This window comes from Symphalangus syndactylus, chromosome 9 (assembly GCF_028878055.3).
Source record: "Symphalangus syndactylus isolate Jambi chromosome 9, NHGRI_mSymSyn1-v2.1_pri, whole genome shotgun sequence".
Lineage (NCBI taxonomy): Eukaryota > Metazoa > Chordata > Mammalia > Primates > Hylobatidae > Symphalangus > Symphalangus syndactylus.
This window is the reverse complement of record NC_072431.2, coordinates 58,706,305-58,729,089: the sequence shown is the minus strand read 5'-3', so window position 1 is coordinate 58,729,089 and position 22,785 is coordinate 58,706,305. Positions and strand designations below refer to the sequence as shown.

Sequence of the window (22,785 nt, the reverse complement as noted above, 5' to 3'; positions counted from 1 at the left end):
TCCTCACTTCCCAGACGATGGGTGGCCGGGCAGAGGCACTCTTCACTTCCCAGACGATGGGTGGTCGGGCAGAGGCGCTCCTCACTTCCCAGACGGGGCAGCCGGGCAGAGGCGCTCCTCACTTCTTCCCGGACGGGGCGGCCGGGCAGAGGCGCTCCTCGCTTCCCGGACGGTGGGCGGCCGGGCAGGGGCTCTCCTCGCTTCCCAGACGGTGGGCGGCCGGGCAGGGGCGCTCCTCGCTTCCCAGACGGTGGGTGGCCGGGCAGGGGCGCTCCTCGCTTCCCAGACGGGGCAGCCGGGCAGAGGCGCTCCCCACCTCCCAGATGGGGCGGCGGCCGGGCAGGGGCTGCAATCCCAGCACCCTGGTAGGCCAAGGCAGGCGGCTGGGGGGCGGAGGCTGCCGCGAGGCCAGACCACGCCACCGCACTCCAGCCTGGGCAACACCGAGCACTGGGTGAGCGAGACTCCGTCTGTAGTCCCAGTACGTCGGGAGGCTGAGGGGGGCAGAGCACTCGGCATGAGGAGCTGGCGACCAGCGTGGCCAAGATGGCGAACGCGTGCCTGCAGCGAAAGGAGAAAAGGCAGGCAGCGGTGGCGTGCGCCGGCAGTCCCAGGCAGTCCGCGGCGCGGGCAGCAGCAAGCCGAGTAGATTGCAGCCTGGGCCAGAGAGGGAAAAGAAGGAAGGACGGAAGGAAGGAAGGAAGGAAGGAAGGAAGGAAGGCCTTTCTTTTCCTTTCCCTTCCTTCCTCCCTCCCTCCCTCTTTCCTTCTTTCCTTCCTTTCTTCCTTCCTTCCATTTCTTCCTTTAATTTTATTTCTTCCTCCTCAAATTCAACTTAACAGGCAACTCAGTTTAAATCCTGATTCTATACCAGTTATCAGCAGGGTCACCTCAGAACCTCATCTCCTCACTCACAAATAGGGATAACTAAATCACAGGATCAAAAACAGTCTATTGTTGCAAATACAGGTAACATAAAATATGTCATTTTAACCATTTGTACATGCACTGTTCAGTGGCATCAAGCACATTCACAGTGCTGTGCAACCATCACACCATCCAACTCCAGAACCCTTGCATCTTCCTCAATGGAAACATTTTAAGTTAAAAATTTATTGACATTCTGATTGTGAAAAACTCTAATATTACTTTTAATTTGTAATAGGAGTTACTCTCCAAAAATGTTAACCACAGCTGAATTGAAAGAGTCTTTGGGAAATGTGGCAATGTTGTTTATATAAGTATACCACTTTATAAGTCTACTGGAGATCCAAAGGGATTTGCGTTTGTGGAATTTGAAACAAAAGAACAAGCAGCAAAAGCAATTGAGGTAGGTCCAGATCCTGAAGTCAGAACAGGGAAGAGGAAGAGAAGCAGCTCTGAAGATGCAGAATCCCTAGCTCCCCGATCAAAAGTAAAGAAAATTATTCAGAAAGACATCATTAAGGAAGCTTCAGAAGCTTCCAAGGAAAATAGAGGTAAAACTACAAGGTTTTAATTAGATTAAATTAAGCTTCTGTTTCACCCATTTCACAGCCCCACGTTTTAACAGAGTGCTTTTTTATTTATTTCAAGATATAGAAATCTCTACTGAAGAGGAAAAGGATACTGGAAATCTAAAAGAGAGCTCTCTCTTGAAAACAAAAAGGAAACATAAGAAAAAAACAGAGACATAAAATAGAAGAAATTATACCATTAAGAGTACTATCAAAGTAAGTCTGTGGTTTAAATTCTGTCACTGGCTTAACAATCCACCTCAGTGGAAACTCCTCATTCCTGTGTCCCTACCCTTCTACCCCTCTACTTTCTGTCTCCATGAGTTTGACTACTCTAAGTACTTCATATTAGCTGAATCACACAGTGTGTCTTTTTACAGGATTGTCTTTTTTTTTTTTTTTTTTTTTTTGAGACAGAGGCTTGCTCTATCACCCAGGCTGGATGGAGTGCAGTGGTGCAGCCTCGGCTCACTGCAACCTCCGCCTTCCAGGTTCAAGTGATTCTCCTACCTCAGCCTCCCAAGTAGCTAGGATCACAGGCACGTGCCGCCACGCCCAGCTAATTTTCGTATTTTTTTTTTCTTTTTTTAGTAGAAACGGGGTTTCACCATGTTGGCCAGGCTGGTCTCCAACGCCTGACTTCAGGTGATCTGCCCGCCTCAGCTTCCTCAAGTGTTGGGATTATAGGTGTGAGCCACTGTGCCAAGCCAGGATTGTCTTAATAAGTGAGAACACATCTGTAAAAAACCTACTGTATATTGAAAATATGTTTTTAAGGTCACATTAATATATATTGACCTTCACATCCTAGAAACAAGTCACACCTTCTTTATAGATGTCTCATGCACCCTTAAAAAATTGACATAGTACTCAGCCACAGGACAAAAAAATCAGGCTCCTTAATGTCTTCAAGTTAGTATGAACTAAAATCTTCATCCACTCTTAAGAGAAAGTAATAAAAGTGTAAATGCTATGTCTTGATTGGGAATTTTAAAATGTTTTAATTACTTAAAGGAAAACATGTATAATAACATACTGTTTAGAAAATAAAAACTAGAGTAATACATATTTTAAAAAAGAACCCTGGAGTATGACTAAAGCAACACTCTAAGCTAAATTCATAGTATGAAATGCTTTTATTACTTAAAATGGGAAGAAATTTTTAAAACAAATAAAATATTCAGTTTCCAAAGAAAAAACCCCAAACAGAGAGGAGCGAGCTGTAAGGAAACTCAGAGGAAGAAAGTAATGAAAAGTTAAGTAGGAATACATTTATTAGGGAACAGATAGCCACAGGCAAAATAAATGCAGAAACTGGTAATTTAAAGGAGCAACAAGAAGAAGATAGACAAGACTAGCAAACCTAATGACAACAAAAGCCAGCTGCAATCATGAGTGGGTATATGCTCAATTATAGGTTGTTAAATGTTAAAATATCTGTGAAGTGGGTGTCTTTCGGATTTTTTGGACACAGGGTCTTGCTCTGTTGCCCAAGCTGGAGTGCGCAATCATACCTCACTGCAGCCTCCACCTCCTGGGCTCAAGTGATCCTCCCACCGCAACCTCCTGATTAGCTGGGACTACAAGCATGAGCCTCTGAGCCAGACCTGGGTGATATTTTTAAAAATTGATTTAAGAACTAGTATACCTTGGGGCCAGGCACAGTGGCTCATGCCTGTAATCCCAGCACTTTGAGAAGCCGAGGTGGGCGGAACACCTGAGGTCAGGAGTTTGAGACCAGCCTGGCCAACATGGTGAAACCCCATCTCTACTAAAAATACAAAAATTAGCTGGGTGTGGTGGCGGGCTCCTGTAATCCCAGCTACTTGGGAGGCTGAGGCAGGATAATCACTTCAACCTGGGAGGCAGAGGTTGCAGTGAGCCAAGATCACGCTACTGTACCCCAGCCTGGGTGACAGAGCAAGATTCTGTCTCAAAGAAGTAGTATACCTTAACTTATTTATGCCTAGTGTTCCATTATTGGAACGCTAAGTTTGTGGGAGTTATTTATATCCTACTGCTCAAGGTCATCGCCAAGTTCTGATCTTTCACAAAAAATTTGCAGCCTCTGGCATAAACGAGTTAACTGATCATTAGACAAAGAAGAAATGAGAATGCTATGAAAGAACTACCTTTCATAAGGTCTCCATGCTCAGAAAGTTTTATAAAGAAGTTCTTGTAAAAATTTAAGGAACATAGAATTCCCACATAGAAGTTTCCAGAACATAAAGATGGAAAATATGCAATTTGACTCAATTTCATAAAATGATTCCATAATCCTAATGTTTAATATCCATTCAAAAGTTTTTTTTGTTTTTTTTTTTAAAGCTGGGTACTGTGGCTCATGCCTATAATCTCAGCACTTTGGGAGGCCGAGGTGGGCAGATCACTTGAGCCCAGGAGTTTGAGACTAGCCTGGGCAGCACAGTGAGACCCCCGCTCCCCCCGGTCCCTGTGATAAATACAAAGATTAGCTGGGTGTGGTGGCGCATGCCTATAGTCCCAGCTACTCAGGAGCCTGAGGAGGGAGGATCGCTTGAGCCCAGGAGGTTGAGGCTGCAGTGATCTATGATTGTGCCACTGCACTCCAGTCTGGGCAACAGAGAGAGACCCTGTCTCAAAAACAAAATTTTTCTGGTTTTTTTTTTTTGACATAGTGTCACTCTGTCAACAACAACAAAGTGCAGTGGTACAATCTCGGCTCACTGCAGCCTCCAACTCCCGGCTTCAAGGGATTCTCGTGTCTCAGCCTTCCAAGTAGTTGGGATTGCAGGTGCATAACACCACACCCGGCTAATTTCTGGGACAGGGATTAAATAAATTATGATACATCACTACCATGGGATGCATGCGGCCATTTAAAAAGGCATTGCTGATTCAGAGCACAATGACTAGGAGTTAGCCCTGCTCTGTAAGGAGCAGCTAAAAAATTTTTTTAAATGGCCAGGCGCAGTGGCTCGTGCCTGTAATCCCAGCACTTTGGGAGGCCAAGGCAGGTGGATCATCTGAGGTCAGGAATCAGACCAGCCTGGCCAACTTGGTGAAACCCCGTCTCTACTAAAAATAGAAAAATTAGGTGGGCATGGTGACACGTACCTGTAATCCCAGCTACTGGGAAGGCTGAGGCAGGAGAATCACTTGAACCCGGGAGGCAGAGATTGCAGTGAGCTGAGATCGTGCCACCTCATCTAGCCTTGGTGACAAGAGCGAAACTCCATCTCAAAAAAAAAAAAAAAAGGTATAGGCCGGGTGTGGTGGCTCACGCCTGTAATCCCAACACTGTGGGAGGCTGAGGTGGGTGGGTCACTTAAGGTCAGGAGTCTGAGACCAGCCTGACCAACATGGTGAAACCCTATCTCTACTAAAAATACAAAATTAGCCAGGTGTGATGCCACACGGCTATAATCCCAGCTGCGTGGGAGGCTGAGGCAGGAGAATCACTTGAACCTGGGAGGCAGAGGTTGCAGTGAGCCAAGATCATGCCATTGCACTCCAGCCTGGGCAACAAGAGCAAAACTCCATCTCAAAATAAATAAAAATAAAAAATAAAAAGACATAGATGTATATATACTGGAATGAAAGAGATTCAAGTTACTTTAAGTAAAAATAGCAAGTTCTAGAGCAGCATAGTATGTGGTTTAATTCTATTTATGTTATATGTCTGTATCTGTAAGAGAGAACACTTCCACACAAAGTGGTAGGGACGGGGGAGATTAGGTGAATGTTACATTTTATTTGACTTCCTTCAGTATTTTTTAAATTATGTGTAAGTATTACCAGTACTTTTACTAGTTTTTAAATTTAACACTTTTTTTTCCAAGTATAATCAAGTACAAGATACAATCGCATCAAGTACAAGTACAAGATACAATCAAGTACAAGATACAAGATACAATCAGCACATAATTCAGACCCAACAAATTTCACACAACTTAGAAAAATACAGCAGCCTCCTGCACCTGCCTCCTCACTCCCTTCCAACTCCCCAGAGGCAACTATTTTCAGCAACTTTAGTTATTTATTTTGGTGTTAACCTCCTATTTCTAAACAGCATGCGAATATTGCTGTTGCTTCATTTGCTTGTTTTAGGTGGTATCTACTCACTTCCTACTATTGACATGGAGAATTTAGATCTTACACCCCGTTTTCTTTATCTGACTCAGCTTTTTAACATTTGACACTCCTCACTCCCCCTTTTGTGGAGTGAGTTATTCACTTGGCTTCTGGGACACCATCTCCGTTGGTTCTTCTGCCTCACTCTTAGCTCCTTCTGAGACGTCTCTGTTGATTTCTCTTCATCTGCCCAAACCTAATGTCAGGGCCCAGTGCTAAAACTTCCTCTCTAGCCACACTCACTTCCCAGAGGATCTCATTCACTGTGTGACATTAAATATCAGTGGTATCCTAATTGGTCTTCCTGTGTCGCCCAGGCTGGAGTACAGTAGTGCAACCATGGCTCACTGCAGCCTCCAACTTCTGGGCTCAAGCGATCTTCCCACCTCACCCTCCTGAGTAGCTGGGAATACAGATGCACACCACCATGCCCAGAAAATTAAATTTTTTTTTTTTTTTGTGGATAGCCTGAGCAATATGGTGAAACCCCGTCTCTACTAAAAATGAAAAAAAAATAGCCGGGTGTGGTAGTGCTCCCCTGCAGTCCTAGCTACTCAGGAGGCTGAGGCAGAAGAATCACTTGAACCTGGAGGCAGGGGTTGCAGTGAGCCAAGATCATGCCACTGCACTCCAGCCTGGGTGACAGAGTGAGACTCCGTCTCAAAAAAAAAAAAAAAAAAAAAAAAAAAATTTTTTTTTTTTTTGGTAGAGACGGGGTTCCATTATGTTGCCCAGGCTGGGTTCCAAGTTGATATATCCAGCCAATTTTCCCCCTGCACTCTAGACTCGGAGATCTTACTACCTGTTCACACCTCCATTTGTATGTCTAATAACGACTCAAACGTATGGTGTCCAAAACAGAGTTCTTGATTTCCTCCCAAACCTGTTCTTCCCCGTTTACCCCACTCAGTAAATGGCAATTCTGTCCTTCAAGATGCTCAGGCCAAGGACCTTAGAGTCATGCTTCCTTCCCTCCCTCTCATACCCCACATCTAATCCATCTGCAAATCCTGTCTGCCCTGTCTTGTTTTCAAAATATAGCCAGTATCAGCCAACTCTCACTTCGTGCACTGCCATCTCGCTAAGCCAAGCTGCGTCATCTCTCCCCGGTCTCCCTGCTTCTGACTTCGCTCACCTGTAATTTTTTCCTCCATACCACAGCGAGAGGGACACTTTTAAGCTGTGAGTTGGGGCCGGGCATGGAAGCTTATACCTGTAATCCCAGCACTTTGGGAGGCCAAGGCAGGCGGATCATCTGAAGTCAACAGTTTGAGACCAGCCTGGCCAACATGGTGAAACCCTGTCTCTACTAAAAATGTAAAAATTAGCCAGGTGTGGTGGCAGGCACCTGTAATCCCAGCTACTCGGGAGGCTGATGCAGGAGAATCCCTTGAACCCGGGAGACAGGTTCAGTGACCCAAGACCATGCTACTGCACTCCAGCCTGGGCAACAGAGCGAGACTCCATCGCAAAAAAAGTAATTAAAAAAAAAAGTGCAAGTCAGATCTCAGCACTCCTGCAGGAAATGCTCCTTCTCTCCCATGGCACTCAGAGCAAAAGTAAGTTGTTTCCTTGGCTTTCAAAGCCACACACGATCTTCCCCGCCTCCTCCCACCCTCTGCCTCTTCCCTTTGTCTTCAGCCACACTTGTCCTGTGTGACTTAAACATTCTTCTCCCAACCTCCCCATTACGTTCTACCAATCAGTGTCTAGGCTGGATCTTCCTGGGGTTTCTCCAGGTCTGCTCCCCAGTTCTTCTATCCCTGCGTTGCACCTTTGGAGCTGGCCTTGGTGGACCCCATCTGTGGGCTCTGATGCCCTGTAACTTCTGACTCCAGAAGCCACAGTTCCTCTCTGCACATTCCAGTCTTCCCTGGGCTCCCCACCCTTGCTCTTCAGAGGTCTGCTGCTGGTCCCAGCATTACCTCCCCATCCCTGACTGGTTTCCCCAACTGTGCCTCTCTAAGATCTCGCCAATTACCCTACACCGGGCTCTGCTTCATCTCACAGCAGTCTTCCCTGTTCAATGTGAATACCGGGCCACCTTAGCAAGCTGTGTCCCACTCACTCCACTTCAGTTCTCCTCTTTTCACCATCCCCTGACACAAACACAATTGATCCATTTGTGTCCAGAATTGGTGGGTTCTTACTCACTGACTTCAAGAATGAAGAAGCGGACACTCAAGGCAAGTGTTACAGTTCTTAAAGGTAGCGTGTCCGGAGTTTGTTCTTTCTGATGTTCGGATGTGTTCAGAGTCTCTTCCTTTCGGTGGGTTCGCAGACCTTCACAGTGAGTGTTACAGCTTATAAAGGTCAGTGTGGACTCAAACAGTGACCAGCAGCAAGATTCATTGCAAAAAGCAAAAGAAAAAAACCCTTCACACGGTAAAAGGGAACCCAAACAAGTTGCTACTGTTTGGTGGGGCAGCCTGCTTTTATTCCCTTATCTGGCCCCACCCACATCCTGCTGATTGGTCCATTTTACAGAGCGCTGATTGGTCTGTTTTACAGAGAGCTGATTGGTCCGTTTTGACAGGGTGCTGATTGGTGCGTTTACAATCCCTGAGCTAGACACAGAGAGCTCATTGGTGCATTCACAAACCTTGAGCTAGATACAGAGTGCTGATTGGTGTATTTACAATCCCTCAGCTAGACATAAAGTTTCTCCAAGTCCTCACCAGATTAGCTAGATACAGAGTGCCAATTGGTGCATATGCAAACCCTGAGCTAGACACAGGGTGCTGATTGGTGCATTCACAAACCTTGAGCTAGATACAGAGTGCTGATTGGTGTATTTACAATCCCTTAGCTAGACATAAAGATTTCTCCAAGTCCCTACTAGACTCAGGAGCCCAGCTGGCTTCCCCCATTGGATCCCTAACGGGGCCGCAGATGGAGCTGCTTGCCAGTCCAGCGCCTTGGTCCCGCACTCCTCAGCTGTTGGGTGGTCGATGGGATCGGGCGCCGTGGAGCGGGAGGCGGCGCTTGTCGGGGAGGCTCGGGCCGCGCTGGAGCCTACAGCGTGGTGGGGGGGCGCTGAGGCATGGCGGGCTGGGGGTCCAGAGCCCTGCCCCATGGGGAGGCAGCTAAGGCCTGGCAAGAAATCGAGCACAGTGCCGGTGGGCTGGCACTGCTGGGGGACCAGGCGCACTCTCCGCAGCTGCTGGCCCCGGTGCTAAGTCCCTCACTGCCTGGGGCCGGTGGGCCGGCCGGCCACTCTGAGTGCGGGGCCCACCAAGCCCACGCCCACCCGGAACTCTAGCTGGCCCGCAAGCGCCACGTGCAGCCCGGGTTCCCCCCCCACCCCGCGCCTCTCCCTCCACACCTCCCTGCAAGCTGAGGGAGCCGGCTCCGGCCTAGGCCATCCCAGGAAGGGGCTCCTACAGTGCAGCGGCCGGATGAAGGGCTCCTCAAGTGCAGCCAGAGTGGGCACCGAGGCCGAGGAGGCGCCGAGAGCAAGTGAGGGCTGACAGCACAATGTCACCTCTCACATTTATATATTTATTCCCACACTCAAAAGTAAATTTCATCCTTGGGTGTATTTTTGGTTGTTTTGGTGGTGGTGGGTTTTTTTAATTTTTTTTTTTTTTTTTTTTTGAGTCAGGATCTCACTCTGTCATCCAGGCTGGAGTGCAGTGGTGGAACCACAGCTACTGCAGCCTTGACCTCCCAGCCCCAAGTGATCCTCCTGCCTCATCCTTCTGAGTAGTTGGAACTACAGGCATGTGCCACCATACCCAGCTAGTTTTTTTTTTTTGAGACGGGAGTCTCTCTCTGTTGCCCAGGCTGGAGTGCAGTGGCACGATCTCGGCTCACTGCAAGCTCCGCCTCCCGGGTTTGCGCCATTCTCCTGCCTCAGCCTCCCAAGTAGCTGGGACTACAGGCACCTGCCACCACGCCCGGTTAATTTTTTGTATTTTTAGTAGGGACGAGGCTTCACCCTGTTAGCCAGGATGGTCTCAATCTCCTGACCTCGTGATCCACCCGCCTCTGCCTCCCAAAGTGCTGGGATTACAGGAGCCACTGTGTTTTTTTTTTTTTTTTTTTTTTGGAGATGGAGTCTCACTCTGTCACTCAGGCTGGAGTGCAGTGGTGTGATCTCAGCTCACTGCCACCTCCGCCTCCCGGATTCAAGTGATTCTTACGCCTCAGCCTCCCGAGTAGCTGGGATTACAGGTACACACCACCACACCCGGCTAATTTTTTTGTATTTTTAGTAGAGACAAGGGAGGGTTTCGCTGTGTTGGCCAGGCTGGTCTCGACTTCTGACTTCAAGTGATCTGCCTGCCTCGGCCTACCAAATTGCTGGGATTACAGGCGTGAGCTACCACGACAGGCCACACCCAGCCAATTTTTAAATTTTATTTTTTTATAGAGACAGAGTCTTGCTATGTTGCCCAGGCTGGTCATGAACTCCTGGCCTCAAATAATCCTCCTGTCTTGGACTCCCTAAGTGCTGGAATTATAGGTGTGAGCCACCACGCCCAGCCCTTTAATGGAATTTTTTATTTTTGCTATTGTATCTTAAATTTCCCAGAGCTTTCTTTGTGGTTTCTTTGTGGTTGGCAAGTTCCTTTGTAAAGCACCCTCTCTTATCACATGCATGAGGTCTCTTAGCTTTCTGAGTAGAAGGAAATGCTGAGTATTTTAAAGTTTTATTCTCCCTGAACTGTTTTGGTTTCTTCCAGGTTCCTCTTTCTGTTTTTCCTGTTTGTTTTGTTCTTTGCATTTCATGGGAGAAGTTTGTTTCATTTAATCATATAGAGACTCTAGCCTCAGGCTTCCCAAACACAGATGAGGCCAAGGTATAGTCTCCGGTGCTGGGGGATTTGGTATGAGGACCAGACCCCAGTCGCCTTGCCAGTTATCCCTGGGGTGCTCCCCCAGAGGCCCTCTGGTTCATGTATTCTGGAAAGCAAACCTCTCGTCTTTGGGCTAGGATAGGGGAATGGGGAATGGAGGTTTCCCTGCTTCTGAAGTAGATTCTGAATGTCTTCTAGTTTTCAGACCCATCTTCACTCCTACTTTCAGGGGTACTCGGGGCCAGCATTACTGAACCTTTACAGAGTTTTGTGGTATAAATTGCCATTCATCTGGGTTTCCCAACACTGGCTTAGGGTTTAGCTCATCTGGGCTCCTAAACCAATTCCATTAGTCTGTTTCTAGCTTCTCAAATTTTGCTTTTGTACATCCAGTTCATATATTTCTTGTTCCTGAGGATTTCTTTCTTAAAAAATTCCCTTTGCTATCATTTTAGTAGACTCTGGGAGGGGGTGGTGGTAAACATGCATATAACCCACCGTCTTGGCCAGATTTTATGCATTAATTTTTTTTTTTTTTTTTTTTGAGACAGAGTCTCCGTCTGTTGCCCAGGCTGGAGTGCAGTGGTGCAGTCTCAGTTCACTGCAACCTCCGTCTCCCAGGTTCAAGCGATTCTTCTGCCTCAGCTTCCTGAGTAGCTGGGACTACAGGTGCATGCTACCACACCCAGCTAATTTTTTTGTATTTTTAGCAGAGACAGGGTTTCACCATATTGACCAGGCTGGTCTTGAACTCCTGACCTCAAGATCCACCCTCCTTGTTCTCCCAAAGTGCTGGGATTACAGAGGTGAGGCGCTAAACCTGGCCTTTTTTTTTTTTTTTGAGACAGAGTCTTGCTCTGTCACCCAAGCTGCAGTGCAATGGCATGATCTGGCTCACTGCAACCGCCACCTCCTGGGTTCAAGGGATTCTCCCGCCTCAGCCTCCTGAGTGGCTGGGATTACAGGTGCACACCACCATGCACAGACAAGGTTTCACCATGTTGGCCAAGCTGGTCACAAACTCCTGGCCTCAGGTGATCAGCCCACCTCAGCCTCCAAAAGTGCTGGGATTACAGGCAGGAGCCACTGCACCTGGCCTATGCATTACTTTTTTTTTTTTTTTTGAGACAGAGTCTCGCTCTGTTGCCCAGGCTGGAGTGCAGTGGCACGATCTCTGCTCACTGCAAGCTCCGCCTCCTGGGTTGACACCATTCTCCTGCCTCAGCCTCCTGAGTAACTGGGACTACAGGTGCTCGCCACCACACCCAGCTAATTTTTTCGTACTTTCAGCAGACGGGGTTTCACCGTGTTAGCCAGGATGGTCTCGATCTCCCGACCTCGTGATCCACCTATGTCGGCCTCCCAAAGTGCTGGGTTTACAGGTATGAGCCACCGTGCCTGGCCGCCTATGCATTACTTTTACAATGACAATCATTAAGGATTCAAAAAGTAATCTTGCATATTAATAACAAAAGGAAATATAGAGGGTAAAAAAATCTTTTTTTTTTTTTCCTGAGACAGGATCTGGCTCTGTCACCCAGGCTAGAGTGCAGTTGCATGATCTCGGCTCACTATAGGCAGTTAAACAATCTTATGAGACATTTATATGATGTTTGGCAGAACACTACCAAGGTTTACTGAGGGATATAAAATAGGACCTTGTTCCTGGGTGGGAAGATTGTGTATTAGCCTGATTTCAGTTTCTGTCAATTGCGTAATAGGTTTAATGCAACTGACTTAAAAGAGTGTTGTTTTTTGTTTTTGTTTTCCCTAAACTGGATAAACTTATTCTAACATTGGGGAAGGAACAGGCAGGCAACAACAGAAAAATATATTTTGTTTTGCTTTGTTTTTTAAGACAGGGTCTTGCTCTGTCACTCAGGCTGGAGTGCAGTTGCGAAATCACAGCTCATTGCAGCCCCAACCTCCTGGCCTCAAGCAATCCTCCTGTCTCAGCTTCCTGAGTAGCTGGGACCATAGGTGTGCACTACCACAACTGGCTAATTTGTTGTTGTTGTTAGAGATGGGGTCTCACTATGTTGCCCATGTTAAGTCTCAAACTCCTGGGCTCAAGTAATTTTCGTGCCTCAGCCTCCCAAAGTGCTGGGATTACAGGCATGAAGCCACTGCACCCAGCCTAAAAAAGTTTTTGAGGAAGGAGTAATATGTTTGAGATGGAAATAGTCTAAGGCATTGAAACGTGATAAAGTTACAGTCACTAAACCTGTGTGCTGATGTAAGAAAAGACAGATCAGTGAAACAGAATTGACTGACCAGAAACGGATGCTCTTCTACAAAAATAACTTTAAAACCAGGCCTAATGTATCAATAGAGAAGCAGATAAAAATGCAATAAATGGGGTTGGGATAACTGATTATATTACTTCATATAAAGATCAATTTGGTTGTTGATGCCGTATACCAAAATAAATTATCACTACATACAAATTTTTTTTTTTGAATTAAGAAGTCTTGCTCTGTCACTCAGGCTGGAGTGCAGTGGTGCAATCTTGGCTCACTGAAACCTCCTCCGACTCCCAGGTTCAAGCAATTCTCCTGTCTCAGCCTCCTGAGTAGCCGGGACTGCAGGCATGTGCCACCACACCAGGCTAATTTTTGTATTTTTAGTAGAGACGGGGTTTCACCAAGTTGGCCAGGCTGGTTTCGAACTCCTGACCTCAGGTGATCCACCCACCTCGGCCTCTCAAATTGCTGGGATTACAGGCATGAGCCACTGTGTCTGGCCAATATTTTCAACCTACAGTGGAAATTGGGATTTTTGTGCTTAGAAATAAAACAGAAAAGACTGGGTATGGTGGCTCAAGCCTGTAATCCCAGCACTTTGGGAGGCCAAGGCGGGCAGATCACGACGTCAGGAGATCGAGACCATCCTGGCTAACACGGTGAAACCCTGTCTCTACTAAAAATACAAAAAAATTAGTCGGGCGTGGTGGCGGGCACCTGTAGTCCCAGCTACTCAGGAGACTGAGGCAGGAGAATGGCGTGACCCTGGGAGGCGGAGCTTGCAGTGCACCTAGATCATGCCACTGCACTCCAGCCTGGGAGACACAGCGAGACTCCATCTCAAAAAAAAAAAAAAAAAGAAAGAAAAAAATAGAAAAATGACAAAGAAGAACACAAGTAGGTTTGGTTACAAAAGTAAAATTACATAAAAAACATTAATAAGCCAACAACAAACTTAGTTATATCTGCTACAAATATTCCTTGAGTTTGTTGTATCTTAGCATGATGGTACTTCAGTTGGATTAAAAAATTTTTTTTTTGCCAGACACAGTGGCTCATGCCTGTATCCCAGCACTTTGGGAGGCCAAGGTAGGTGGATCACTTGAGCTCAGGAGTTTGAGACCAGCCTGGGCAACATAGCAAAATCCCATGACTACAAAAAAAAATACAAATATTAGCCAGGTGTGGTGATGTGTGCCTGTAGTCCCAGCTATTTGGGAGGCTGAGGCAAGAGAATCACTTGAGCCTGGGAGGTCGATACTGCAGTAAGCCATGATCACACTCCAGCCTGGGTGACAGAGTGAGACTCTTGTCTCAAAAAAAAAAAAAAAAAAAAAAAAAAAAAGGCAGGGCAAGGTGGCTCACGCCTGTAATCCTAACACTTTGGGAGGCCAAGGCGGGCAGATCATCTGAGGTCAGGAGTTCGAGAGCAGCCTGGCTAACATGGTGAAACCCTGTCTCTACAAAAATAAAAAAATTAGCCTGGCATGATGGTGGGTGCCTGTAATTCTAGCTACTCAGAGGCTGAGGCGGGAGAATCGCTTGAACCTGGGAGGTGGAGGTTGGAGTGAGCCAAGATCGTGCCATTGCACTCCAGCCTGGGTGACAGAGAGAGACTTTGTCTCAAAAAAAAAAAAAAAAACAAAAAAAAAAACACACTTTTTTCTCTTTTTATTACTTTCCTGAATTTTGTGTTTTTTATAATAAGCATGAATATTCAATTAATTGAATTACTTGAAAATACAATTTATTAGTGAAAAAAACTACAAATCTGACCTATGCAGAGAGGTGAGAAAAGCAAGCAGGAATTAAGGAAAGAGGAAGAGAAGGCCTGAGAAAAACCCAGATCTCTCAAAAAAGACCATTTAAGAAAATATGTAGGAAATCAAAGTTCAAGGCCGTCTTGCTTCTTTTGGATTATGGAGCCACTCTCCATCTGCTCCAAAACCAACACAGTGGTTAAGATGGTGCAGTGGTTTACCAGGGCGTGGGCAGCGAGAGTATCCATCCCTGCAGGTCCCTGCAGGGAAGAGTAATTTATCCCTGGCGTTGTTTAGGATTGCCAATGCAAGTGGTTAGAAAAAACAAGCCCACCTGGCCAAAGATTAGTTTCCTAAAACATTTTCTACAGACAATGCACCCCCTTCCTGCCTGGGCCTGGGAGAAACTCCCTTCACCCCACTGATCTGGAGACAGATAAATCTAGGCTCAAATTTCCCCGATGCCCTTTCTGAATAAAACAGAAGATCTATCAGTGCAACACATCCCATCACTAGGTCCAAAAGTAGGTCAAGGCGAACACTATGGTCAACTCAATAGGCAAGGCCCTGTAGCTAGAGGTTAGGCGAGAAAGCTCTGCAGCTCACCATCCCTTTCATTTTGTTTGTTTGTTTGTTTGAGACAGAGTCTCACTTTGTCACCCAGGCTGGAGTGCAGTGGCTCGATCTCAGCTCACCTCAACCTCTGCCTCCCGGGTTCAAGTGATTCTCCTGCCTCAGCCTCCCGAGTAGCTAGGATTACAGGCATGTGCCACCACGCCTGGCTAATTTTTGTATGTTTAGTAGAGACGGGATTTCACCACGTTGGCCAGGCTAGTCTCGAACTCCTGACCTCAAGTGATCCACCCACCTTGGCCTCCCAAAGTGTTGGGATTACAGGCGTCAGCCACCATGCCCGGCCCTCACCATCCCTTCCAAATCCCATCTGCACCACTAGTGTGACGTTGGACACGGCTATATAGGCTCTGTTAGCCTCAGTTTCCCTGTCTGTAAACTGAAAAGAATAGCAGTTCCTCTTGCTATTGTGGAGTCTTGGTGAGGGTTCACTAGGGCAATGCACACGAAGTGATTTGCCAGGGCCATGCCATGGTGCCTCAGTGAATGGGGGCTGCTGCTCTTGTGTCTGTAGACACGTCCCTTATTGTTGGGAAGGACAGAGTAGCAAGACCAGAGTGGAGGACAGGGAGAGCATGGCTGGAAGAACCCAGGGGCTTGTCGGAGAGTGGGGGCTGTAGGGGCCAGGGAGAAGTGAGGAGGGTAAAGGATGGATGCAGGAAGAGAGGGATATGACATGCGAGGGAAGAGGCGAGACAGGTCGGGGAGGAGCTGAAGGACACTTCTGGGAAGCAGAGGGGGAGAAGGAAGTGGGCAGGTGGGAACCCTTGACTCAGGGACTTCAGGGCTCCCAGGGCCAGCCACTGGGCACCTGCTGGGGGTTCCTGAATGAGCTCGTGACTGTGAGAGATGCAAGGTATGGAGCCCACCCTGAGGCACTAACGGGGACTCCACACAGAGACACATGACAAAAAGCGGGTGAGCCGCACCCTGGAGAGATCAAATCTGCCTGGAGGTCATGGGGAGAGGCCAGGCTGGAGCCCCAGTTTGGAGAAAGAATGAAGGATAATTAGAGGGTCCAGCAGATGCTGAGGGCTGAGGAGTGGGGGCAGGGCTGGATCTGGAGGGGACAGTGAGGGGGATGGTTGAGGAAAGCAGATCAGATGTGGAGACAAGGGGAAGAGAAAAGGGGAGAGCTGGCAAAGGCCTGAGGAAGTGTTAGGGGCCAAAGAGAGAACTTAGGGGTCGTCAGAAGAAGTGGTCTGAGGTGCTGGGGACGACGTCACCAGTGATCATAAAAGCCTCACTGCGGTGGGCAAGGCAGGTGCCAGGGCAGCTGGACTCACCCTGGGTGATGGAGAGTTTGGTCCCCTCGATGGACTGCCACTGCTGCCTCCCTGATCTCAGTGTGTCCAGCTCGACTCGGCAGAAATACACAGACTGGTCCTCCTTCTGCAGGTTCGAGATCCTGAGGAAGCCACTCTTCTGACCCTCTGTCCAGTTCAGAAAGAGCCGGTTCACGTAATCCTTGTGAAAGGAAGGCGGCCTTGTGCTGTAGAAGAACTGCCCGTGGAAGTGGCCCCGTCTCCAGGATATTTTCGTGTTGGGAGCTGTGGCTAACTCCCAGGGGTAATAGAAGGAGAAGGGGATTTCCACGGAGCCACCCATGGGGGCTGAGAGGCGTTTTGGTTGAGTGACCCCATAGGGAAGGCTTGGACTGGATCCTGCAGAGCCACCTAGAGGAGGGAAGGAGGGAGGGAGTGGGGGAGAGACCGTGAAGCCACTGTGAGACACAGAGGGTGACCCCAGACCCTCCCTCACCTTCACCCACAGGCAGTCATGTGACAGGTGGCTGGACCTCTGGCCTGGGTCTCCCACTCTTCAGGCATGGGGGAGAAAGGAGGGGGAGAGGATGGGGGCACCTGCCCCTGTGGGACCCACCCTTGTTTCCTGGTGGTGGGAGCCTGGGCCCTCCCCAAGATGTCCCATCTCTGTCTTGGGTTGGCCCCTCCTGTGGTTTGGGCAGAGCCCACATCTGGGTGGTCCTGGGCACTCACCAGGCTGCAGAAATGCTGGCGGCAGCAGCAGGGGCAGCAGCAGGGGCTGACCCATGGCCTTGTTCTTCTCCAGGGGACAAGGAGACCAGCAGAGCCGTCCAGGCAGGAGAGGGGCCCTGTGGAGGGGCCGCCTGGGGCTTGAGGTGAGTGAGGAGAGCCAGGCTCAGGCTCCGCAGAGGGCTGTGGGGGCCGGGAGCCTTCCCCAAACCCGTGCACCTCCAGGGTGACCAACACTTCCTTTATCCATCTGGCTTCTTTTCCCCTATTGCAAAAGGGCCTCCCTTGTGGTCAGTGCCAAGTCAGCCCCACCCAAAGGCCGTAGTCCGTGTCCTCATGCCGAAGGGCTGGGCCTGACCTTGGCTGGCTGGGCCCCTCCCACCTGGATCCCTGCAGACCCCACCTCACTCAGCCTCACTTCTCATCCTTTTCTCTGCCCAGGGCCAGTGCAGGCTCTTTCAGGGAAAGGAAAGGCGGGCCTGAATCTCTGCCTTTCTGCGCCCCAGATTCAGTCCTCAGAGAGGAGGAGGAGGAAGCCGGTGGAGGTCACAGGTGCTCAGCCCCCAGCCCAAGCAGCAGACCTCCCAGCTTGTCCTCTGTCCCTCTCCCTCCCTGGCAGAGGCTCCCATGCAGTCCCCAGGCACCACCACTACCCAGCTGGCCTCTTCCAGCCCCAGGCCCTCTCTCTTGGTGCGGGGACCACAATCTTGCTCAAGGGGTGAGGGGGCTGATAGTCCCCTACACAGAGACTGGTCCTTCTGGAAGCCACCCCTTGACCCCCCAGACGTGAGACTGGATCTGCAGGCTCCCCTCTGACCTCCCGCCCTACACAGAAGGGGGCAGGGCTCCGAGAAGCCCTGCCCCAGGCCACGTGACTTGCAGTGGTGGGTCCAGGACTGGAGCCCCCTCAACCCAGATGTCTGGGCCTGGCTGAAGGGCGGAATCTCTGGGCCTCAACTTCTGAGTGCAGGACAGGAGGCTGTCCCTTCGTACAGCCCCTCAGGTCATTCCCTCCACACACCTGAGCCCTTGGCTGATCCACAACCTTCCTTGGGCACAGATGGAAGTGAAGGCTCAGAGCAACACTCACCCTGCACACAGTCCTGGGCCTGTGTCTAACAGGGGGATCTGCTGGCCTTTGCCTGGGGGTAGTCACTGGAGCAGGGAGCTTTGGTGGTCCACAGGGCTCCCTCTGTAGGAGGCTCTGCCCACCCTCTCCAGGGTGAGGTGGCATCAGTTGAGGGGCCGTGGGGGAAGACAGGATTTCATCAGAGGAAGTGGCATCAGCCTTCTTGAGACAGAAGCAGGCAGGGAAGGGCCCCCTTTCTCAGTCTCTTCCCTGGTCCCAGTAGGCTCCTCTGTGCTTCCCAGGGCCAGCCAGGCCAGCCCGCCCTCCTTCCCTTCACAGGCCTGAGGAAACAGGTTCCCTATGCTCAGGAAACCCCTCCGTCTGAGCCAGGCCCTAAACACCTCATTCTCTGCTTCACAACGTTCTGAGGTGACACATTATCTCCATTCAACCCACAGGGAAACTGAGGGATGGGGGCTTTGGGCTGAATTGGTCCCAGCTGGAAAGATGGGCTGAAGAGAGGACAAGGGACTCCCTGGCTGTCTGGGCAGGGCCTCGAGAGGGTGGCCCGCCCTGCCTGAGGATCTGGCTGAAAGGTCACCTGCTTACCAGGCTGTCCAATGTGGGGGCCGCATAGAACTTATAGCCAACAGCCTCTGGGTAGCTCTGGAGGGCACATGCTGCCCAGTGCTGCCACGTGCGGTCTCTTTAGATGCAAGGTGCACATTTATGTCACTTTCAGGCCCTGGACCCAGCTGAACCCCCATGGGAGATTCCTTCTGTGTCAGGATTTCTGCTCTGGGATGGTGTGAGGTCTCCTGGATTTGTTCATCCTCCCTCCCCCAACAGCAGTGACAGAACCTGGGACTGAGCCTGGGGTTGTGGCTCTCCCACAGACAGGGCTTCTGGGAGGAGGAGGAGGGCCTGGAGGAGGGCATGATTCCAACGTGGGCAGAGCCTAAATGCAGCCCCTTAGTGCAGGTGCTCATGGGAGAGGCGTGGGAAGTCGTGTGTCGGGAGCAGGGGCAGGGAGGGGGTAAGTACCCTGCACCGCATTATGGGAACCACTGCTTGGATGTCCCCACATTCCCCCAGCAAGTATCCTCCTGTCCTCACTGGCCACATCCATCCCTACCCCAGCCCCTCACCCCTCATTGGCACCCATCCTGTTCCTGCTTTCCTCTGATCCCAATCGACATCCCATAGGCTTTGTGGAGTTCACAAGCCAACTATAACATTCTTACAGTAATTCAAAGGACCTAGAATAGCCAAAAGGCCTTTACAAATGAAGAATGAAGGTGGAAGATTTATAACACCTGACTTCAAGATTTGCTGTAAAGCTTCTGTAATCAGGCTGTACTGTCCTCAAGGTACTAGAGTGTCCACAGACTGGAGTGTAGGGATGCGATCACCATCATTCCTGGGCTGAAGCAATTTGCTGACCTCAGCCTCCCAAGTAGTGAAGACCATATGCACACACCACCACACACGGCTAATTTTTTTTTTTTTTTTGAGAGATGGGGTCTCACTATGTTGTCTAGGCTGGTCTCGAACTCCTGGGCTCAAGCAATCCTGCCTTGGCCTCCCTCAGTGCTGGGATGACAGGTGTGGGCCACCTCACCCAGCCCCACTGTATTGCTGATATTCTGGCATCTTGGGCCTCCAAGACCAGAGAGAGGGACTGCCCCTGCCAGAGCCAGCCAGTTGTTAAAGCTAGCAAATGACCCCTCTGAGAGTGTCCCTTTCTTTTTTTCCAAAACGGAGTCTCACTCTGTTGCTCGGCTGGAGTGCAGTGGCACGGTCTCGGCTCACTGCAACCTCCACCCCTGGGTTCAAGCGATTCTCCTGCCTCAGCCTCCCAAGTTGCTGGGATTACAAGTGCGCGCCACCATGCCCAACTAATTTTTGTATTTTTAGTAGAGATGGGGTTTCACCATGTTGGCCAAGATGGTCTCGATCTCCTGACTTTGTGATCTGCCCACCTCGGCCTCCCAAAGTGCTGGGATTACAGGCTTGAGCTACGGCGCCTGGCTGAGTGTGCCTTTCATATGCAAACCAACTAATCCAGGGCGCCAACACTGACCCAGCTCTTCTAGCTGCCTCTCCCCCTTCAGGAGGCAGTATTTCTCTGCCTTCATCATCCTGGGCCAGGCACCAAATAACAAGTGACAGCCCCTAATCCTCAGAGCCTGCTAACGTTATTCTAACTAGCCAGTCCTAAACCTGCATACCCTTCCTTGCCTTTTCCAGGGAAAGCGTAACAAAGGGTCTCACCCCCTTTTTCCCTTGGCTTCCTCTACCCCCTGAAGGACCCTGGTGCTTTCCCAAGTGGCCCTGCATGGCTGTGTCTCTCATTTCTGGGGATCTGTGAGGATACACTGCTTCTCTCATGACCCTCATTTCCGTGGCCATACCTGATGGAAAGAAATGGCAGGTGCATTTTGTTTTATTATTATTATTATTATTATTATTATTATTATTATTATTATTTTGAGATGAAGTCTCACTCTGTCACCCAGGCTGCAGTGCAGTGGCGCCATCTCAGTTCACTGCAACCTCTGCCTCCCAGGTTCAAGCGATTCTCCTGCCTCAGCCTCCCGAGTAGCTGGGACTACAGGTGCCTACCACTATGCCCAACTAATTTTTGTAGTTTTAGCAGAGATGGGGTTTCGCCATGTTGGCCAGGCTGGTCTTGAACTCCTTACCTCAGGTGATCCACCTGCCTAGGCCTCCCAAAGTGCTGAGATCACAGGCGTGAGCCACCATGCCCCGCCAGCAGGGGCATTTTATTTATTTTTATTTTTTTGAGATGGAGTCTCGCTCTGTCACCCAGGCTGGAGTGCAGTGGTGCAATCTAGGCTCACTGCAGCCTCCACTTCCTGAGTTCAAGTGATTCTCCTGCCTCAGCCTCCTGAGTAGCTGGGATTACAGGCACGTGCCACCATGCCCGGCTACTTTTTGCATTTTTAGTAGAGATGGGGCTTTGCTATATTGTTCAGGCTGGTCTCGACCTCCTGACCTTGTGATCTGCCTGCCTCGGCCTCCCAAAGTGCTGGGATTACAGGCGTGAGACACTGCGCCCGGCCCAGCAGGTGCATTTTAAAAAGATCTTTTAACTCTCTGGACAATCCCAGGAGGTAGGCAGCATCTCTGTTATGGTCCTTAATTTATACAGAAAGAAACGGAAGCCCTGAGGGTGGTTCTGAGCCTGGCCTGAGGTCACATGGCCCATGAACGTCCACTGTGACATCAGGTCTGAGCTTGGAGCCCGCGTGGCCAACCACTTCCCCATTCAGTGACATCAGCCGGCAGTCCTCTGGGCCTCTGTGACAACCACGCTTCCCTTTTCTGTGTTGTCTTCCTTCTGCACAGGGAGGTGTTTGAGGGCTGGGGCACTGGCTGGTGTAGCCTTGGGTCCTTGTCACCCAGTGCAGTGTGCCGGGCAGTCAGTGCTGACCAAATGTGTATGGAGGGCGTGGAGGCATTTTCAAGGGGTGGGGATCAGGCGACAATCATTTTCAGTAGAGATGGGGTTTCACCATATTGGCCAGGTTTTTTGTTTTGTTTTGTTTGTCTTTTTTTTTTTTGAGACAGGGTCTCTCTCTGTCACCCAGACTGGAGTACAGTGGTGCAATCACAACTCACTGCAGCCTCAGTTGCCACCTGAGGGCTCAATTGATTCTCCCACCTCCACCTCAAAATGTGCTGGGATTACAGACATGAGCCACCATGCCTGGCCCAATCATGCCTTTATAATGAAGCCCATAAAAACCCAAAAGGGATGCAGAGGGCTTCTGGATAACTGAACTCATGGAGCTTCCTAGAGGGTGCAGCGCCTGGAGAAGACACGGAAGCTCTGCACCCCTTCCCCCAGGCCTCCCTCTGTGTATCTCTTATATCTGGCTGATCATCACTACCCTTTGTAATATCCTATATTTTTATTTTGAGATGAGGTCTCGCTATGTTGCCCAGGTTGGTCTCAAACTCCTGTGCTCAAGTGAACCTCCCCCTTCAACCTCCCAAAGTGCAGAGATTACAGGCATGACCCATGGCACCAGGCCCTATAATATCCTTTATAAGGGGACACATGTGAGTAAAGGGTTTCCCTGAGTTCTAGGTGCCATTCTAGAAAATTAATTGAACCCAAGGAGGGAATCGTGGGAACCTCAATTTTTATAGCCCTGTGTCAGAAGCACAGGCACCACGTGAGCTTCCGACTGGCATCTGATGCGGGGGCAGCCTTGTGGAACTGAGCCCTCAACCCGTGAGATCACAGGAAGCAGCCAATTTGCTGTACTAGCCTTGGCCACCACACCGTCTCTGACAGTGTTCCTGCCCCTGCCCATTCCTCCTTAACGATTCCCTTTCAGCCAGGCACAGTGGCTCACGCCTGTAATTGCAGCTATTTGGGAGACTGAGGCTGGAGGATTGCTTGAGCCCAGGAGTTTGAGAACAGCCTGGACAACTTGGCAAAACTCCAGTACCACTAAAAAATACAAACGTTAGCTGAGTGTGGGGGTGCATGCCTGTAATCCCAACTACTTGGGAGGCTGAGGCACGAGAATGGCTTGAACCCAGGAGGCAGAGGTTGCAGTGAGCAGAGATTGCGCCACTGCACTCCAGCCTGGGTGATGACAGAGTGAGGCTCTGTCTCAAAAAAAAAAAAAAAAAAAAA

The 22,785-nt window shown here is 49.6% G+C and overlaps 1 protein-coding gene and 1 long non-coding RNA gene across 12 annotated transcripts in view; one reads left to right on the top strand and one right to left on the bottom strand.

Moving 5' to 3' along the window:
- The window catches only part of PILRA (paired immunoglobin like type 2 receptor alpha), a 30,289-nt gene extending 13,114 nt beyond the window's left edge, over window positions 1-17,175 (bottom strand). For 2 of the 4 annotated variants that reach the window (XM_055292575.2, XM_055292576.2), the window contains exons 1-2: window positions 17,045-17,175; window positions 16,334-16,723 (exon numbers count right to left, since the gene is read on the bottom strand). In XM_055292575.2, coding sequence (XP_055148550.2) covers window positions 16,334-16,723; window positions 17,045-17,099 — 445 coding nt within the window. In that variant the 5' untranslated portion in view covers window positions 17,100-17,175. Of the gene's footprint in view, window positions 1-16,329; window positions 16,724-17,044 lie in introns of all 4 variants that reach the window. The other 2 variants (XM_063646283.1, XM_063646284.1) reach the window with 2 other exon arrangements.
- LOC129489648 (uncharacterized) overlaps window positions 1-22,785 on the top strand; it is a 37,905-nt gene that overhangs the window by 11,435 nt on the left and 3,685 nt on the right. For 3 of the 8 annotated variants that reach the window (XR_010122529.1, XR_008660060.2, XR_010122530.1), the window contains 6 exons: window positions 1,166-1,478; window positions 1,576-1,712; window positions 16,446-16,616; window positions 17,118-17,187; window positions 17,483-17,593; window positions 20,420-20,544. This is a non-coding gene — a long non-coding RNA (uncharacterized lncRNA). Of the gene's footprint in view, window positions 1-1,165; window positions 1,479-1,575; window positions 1,713-6,650; window positions 6,732-6,770; window positions 7,375-10,962; window positions 11,081-16,445; window positions 16,617-17,117; window positions 17,188-17,482; window positions 17,594-20,419; window positions 20,545-22,785 lie in introns of those variants that run through there. The other 5 variants (XR_010122531.1, XR_010122532.1, XR_010122533.1 and 2 more) reach the window with 5 other exon arrangements.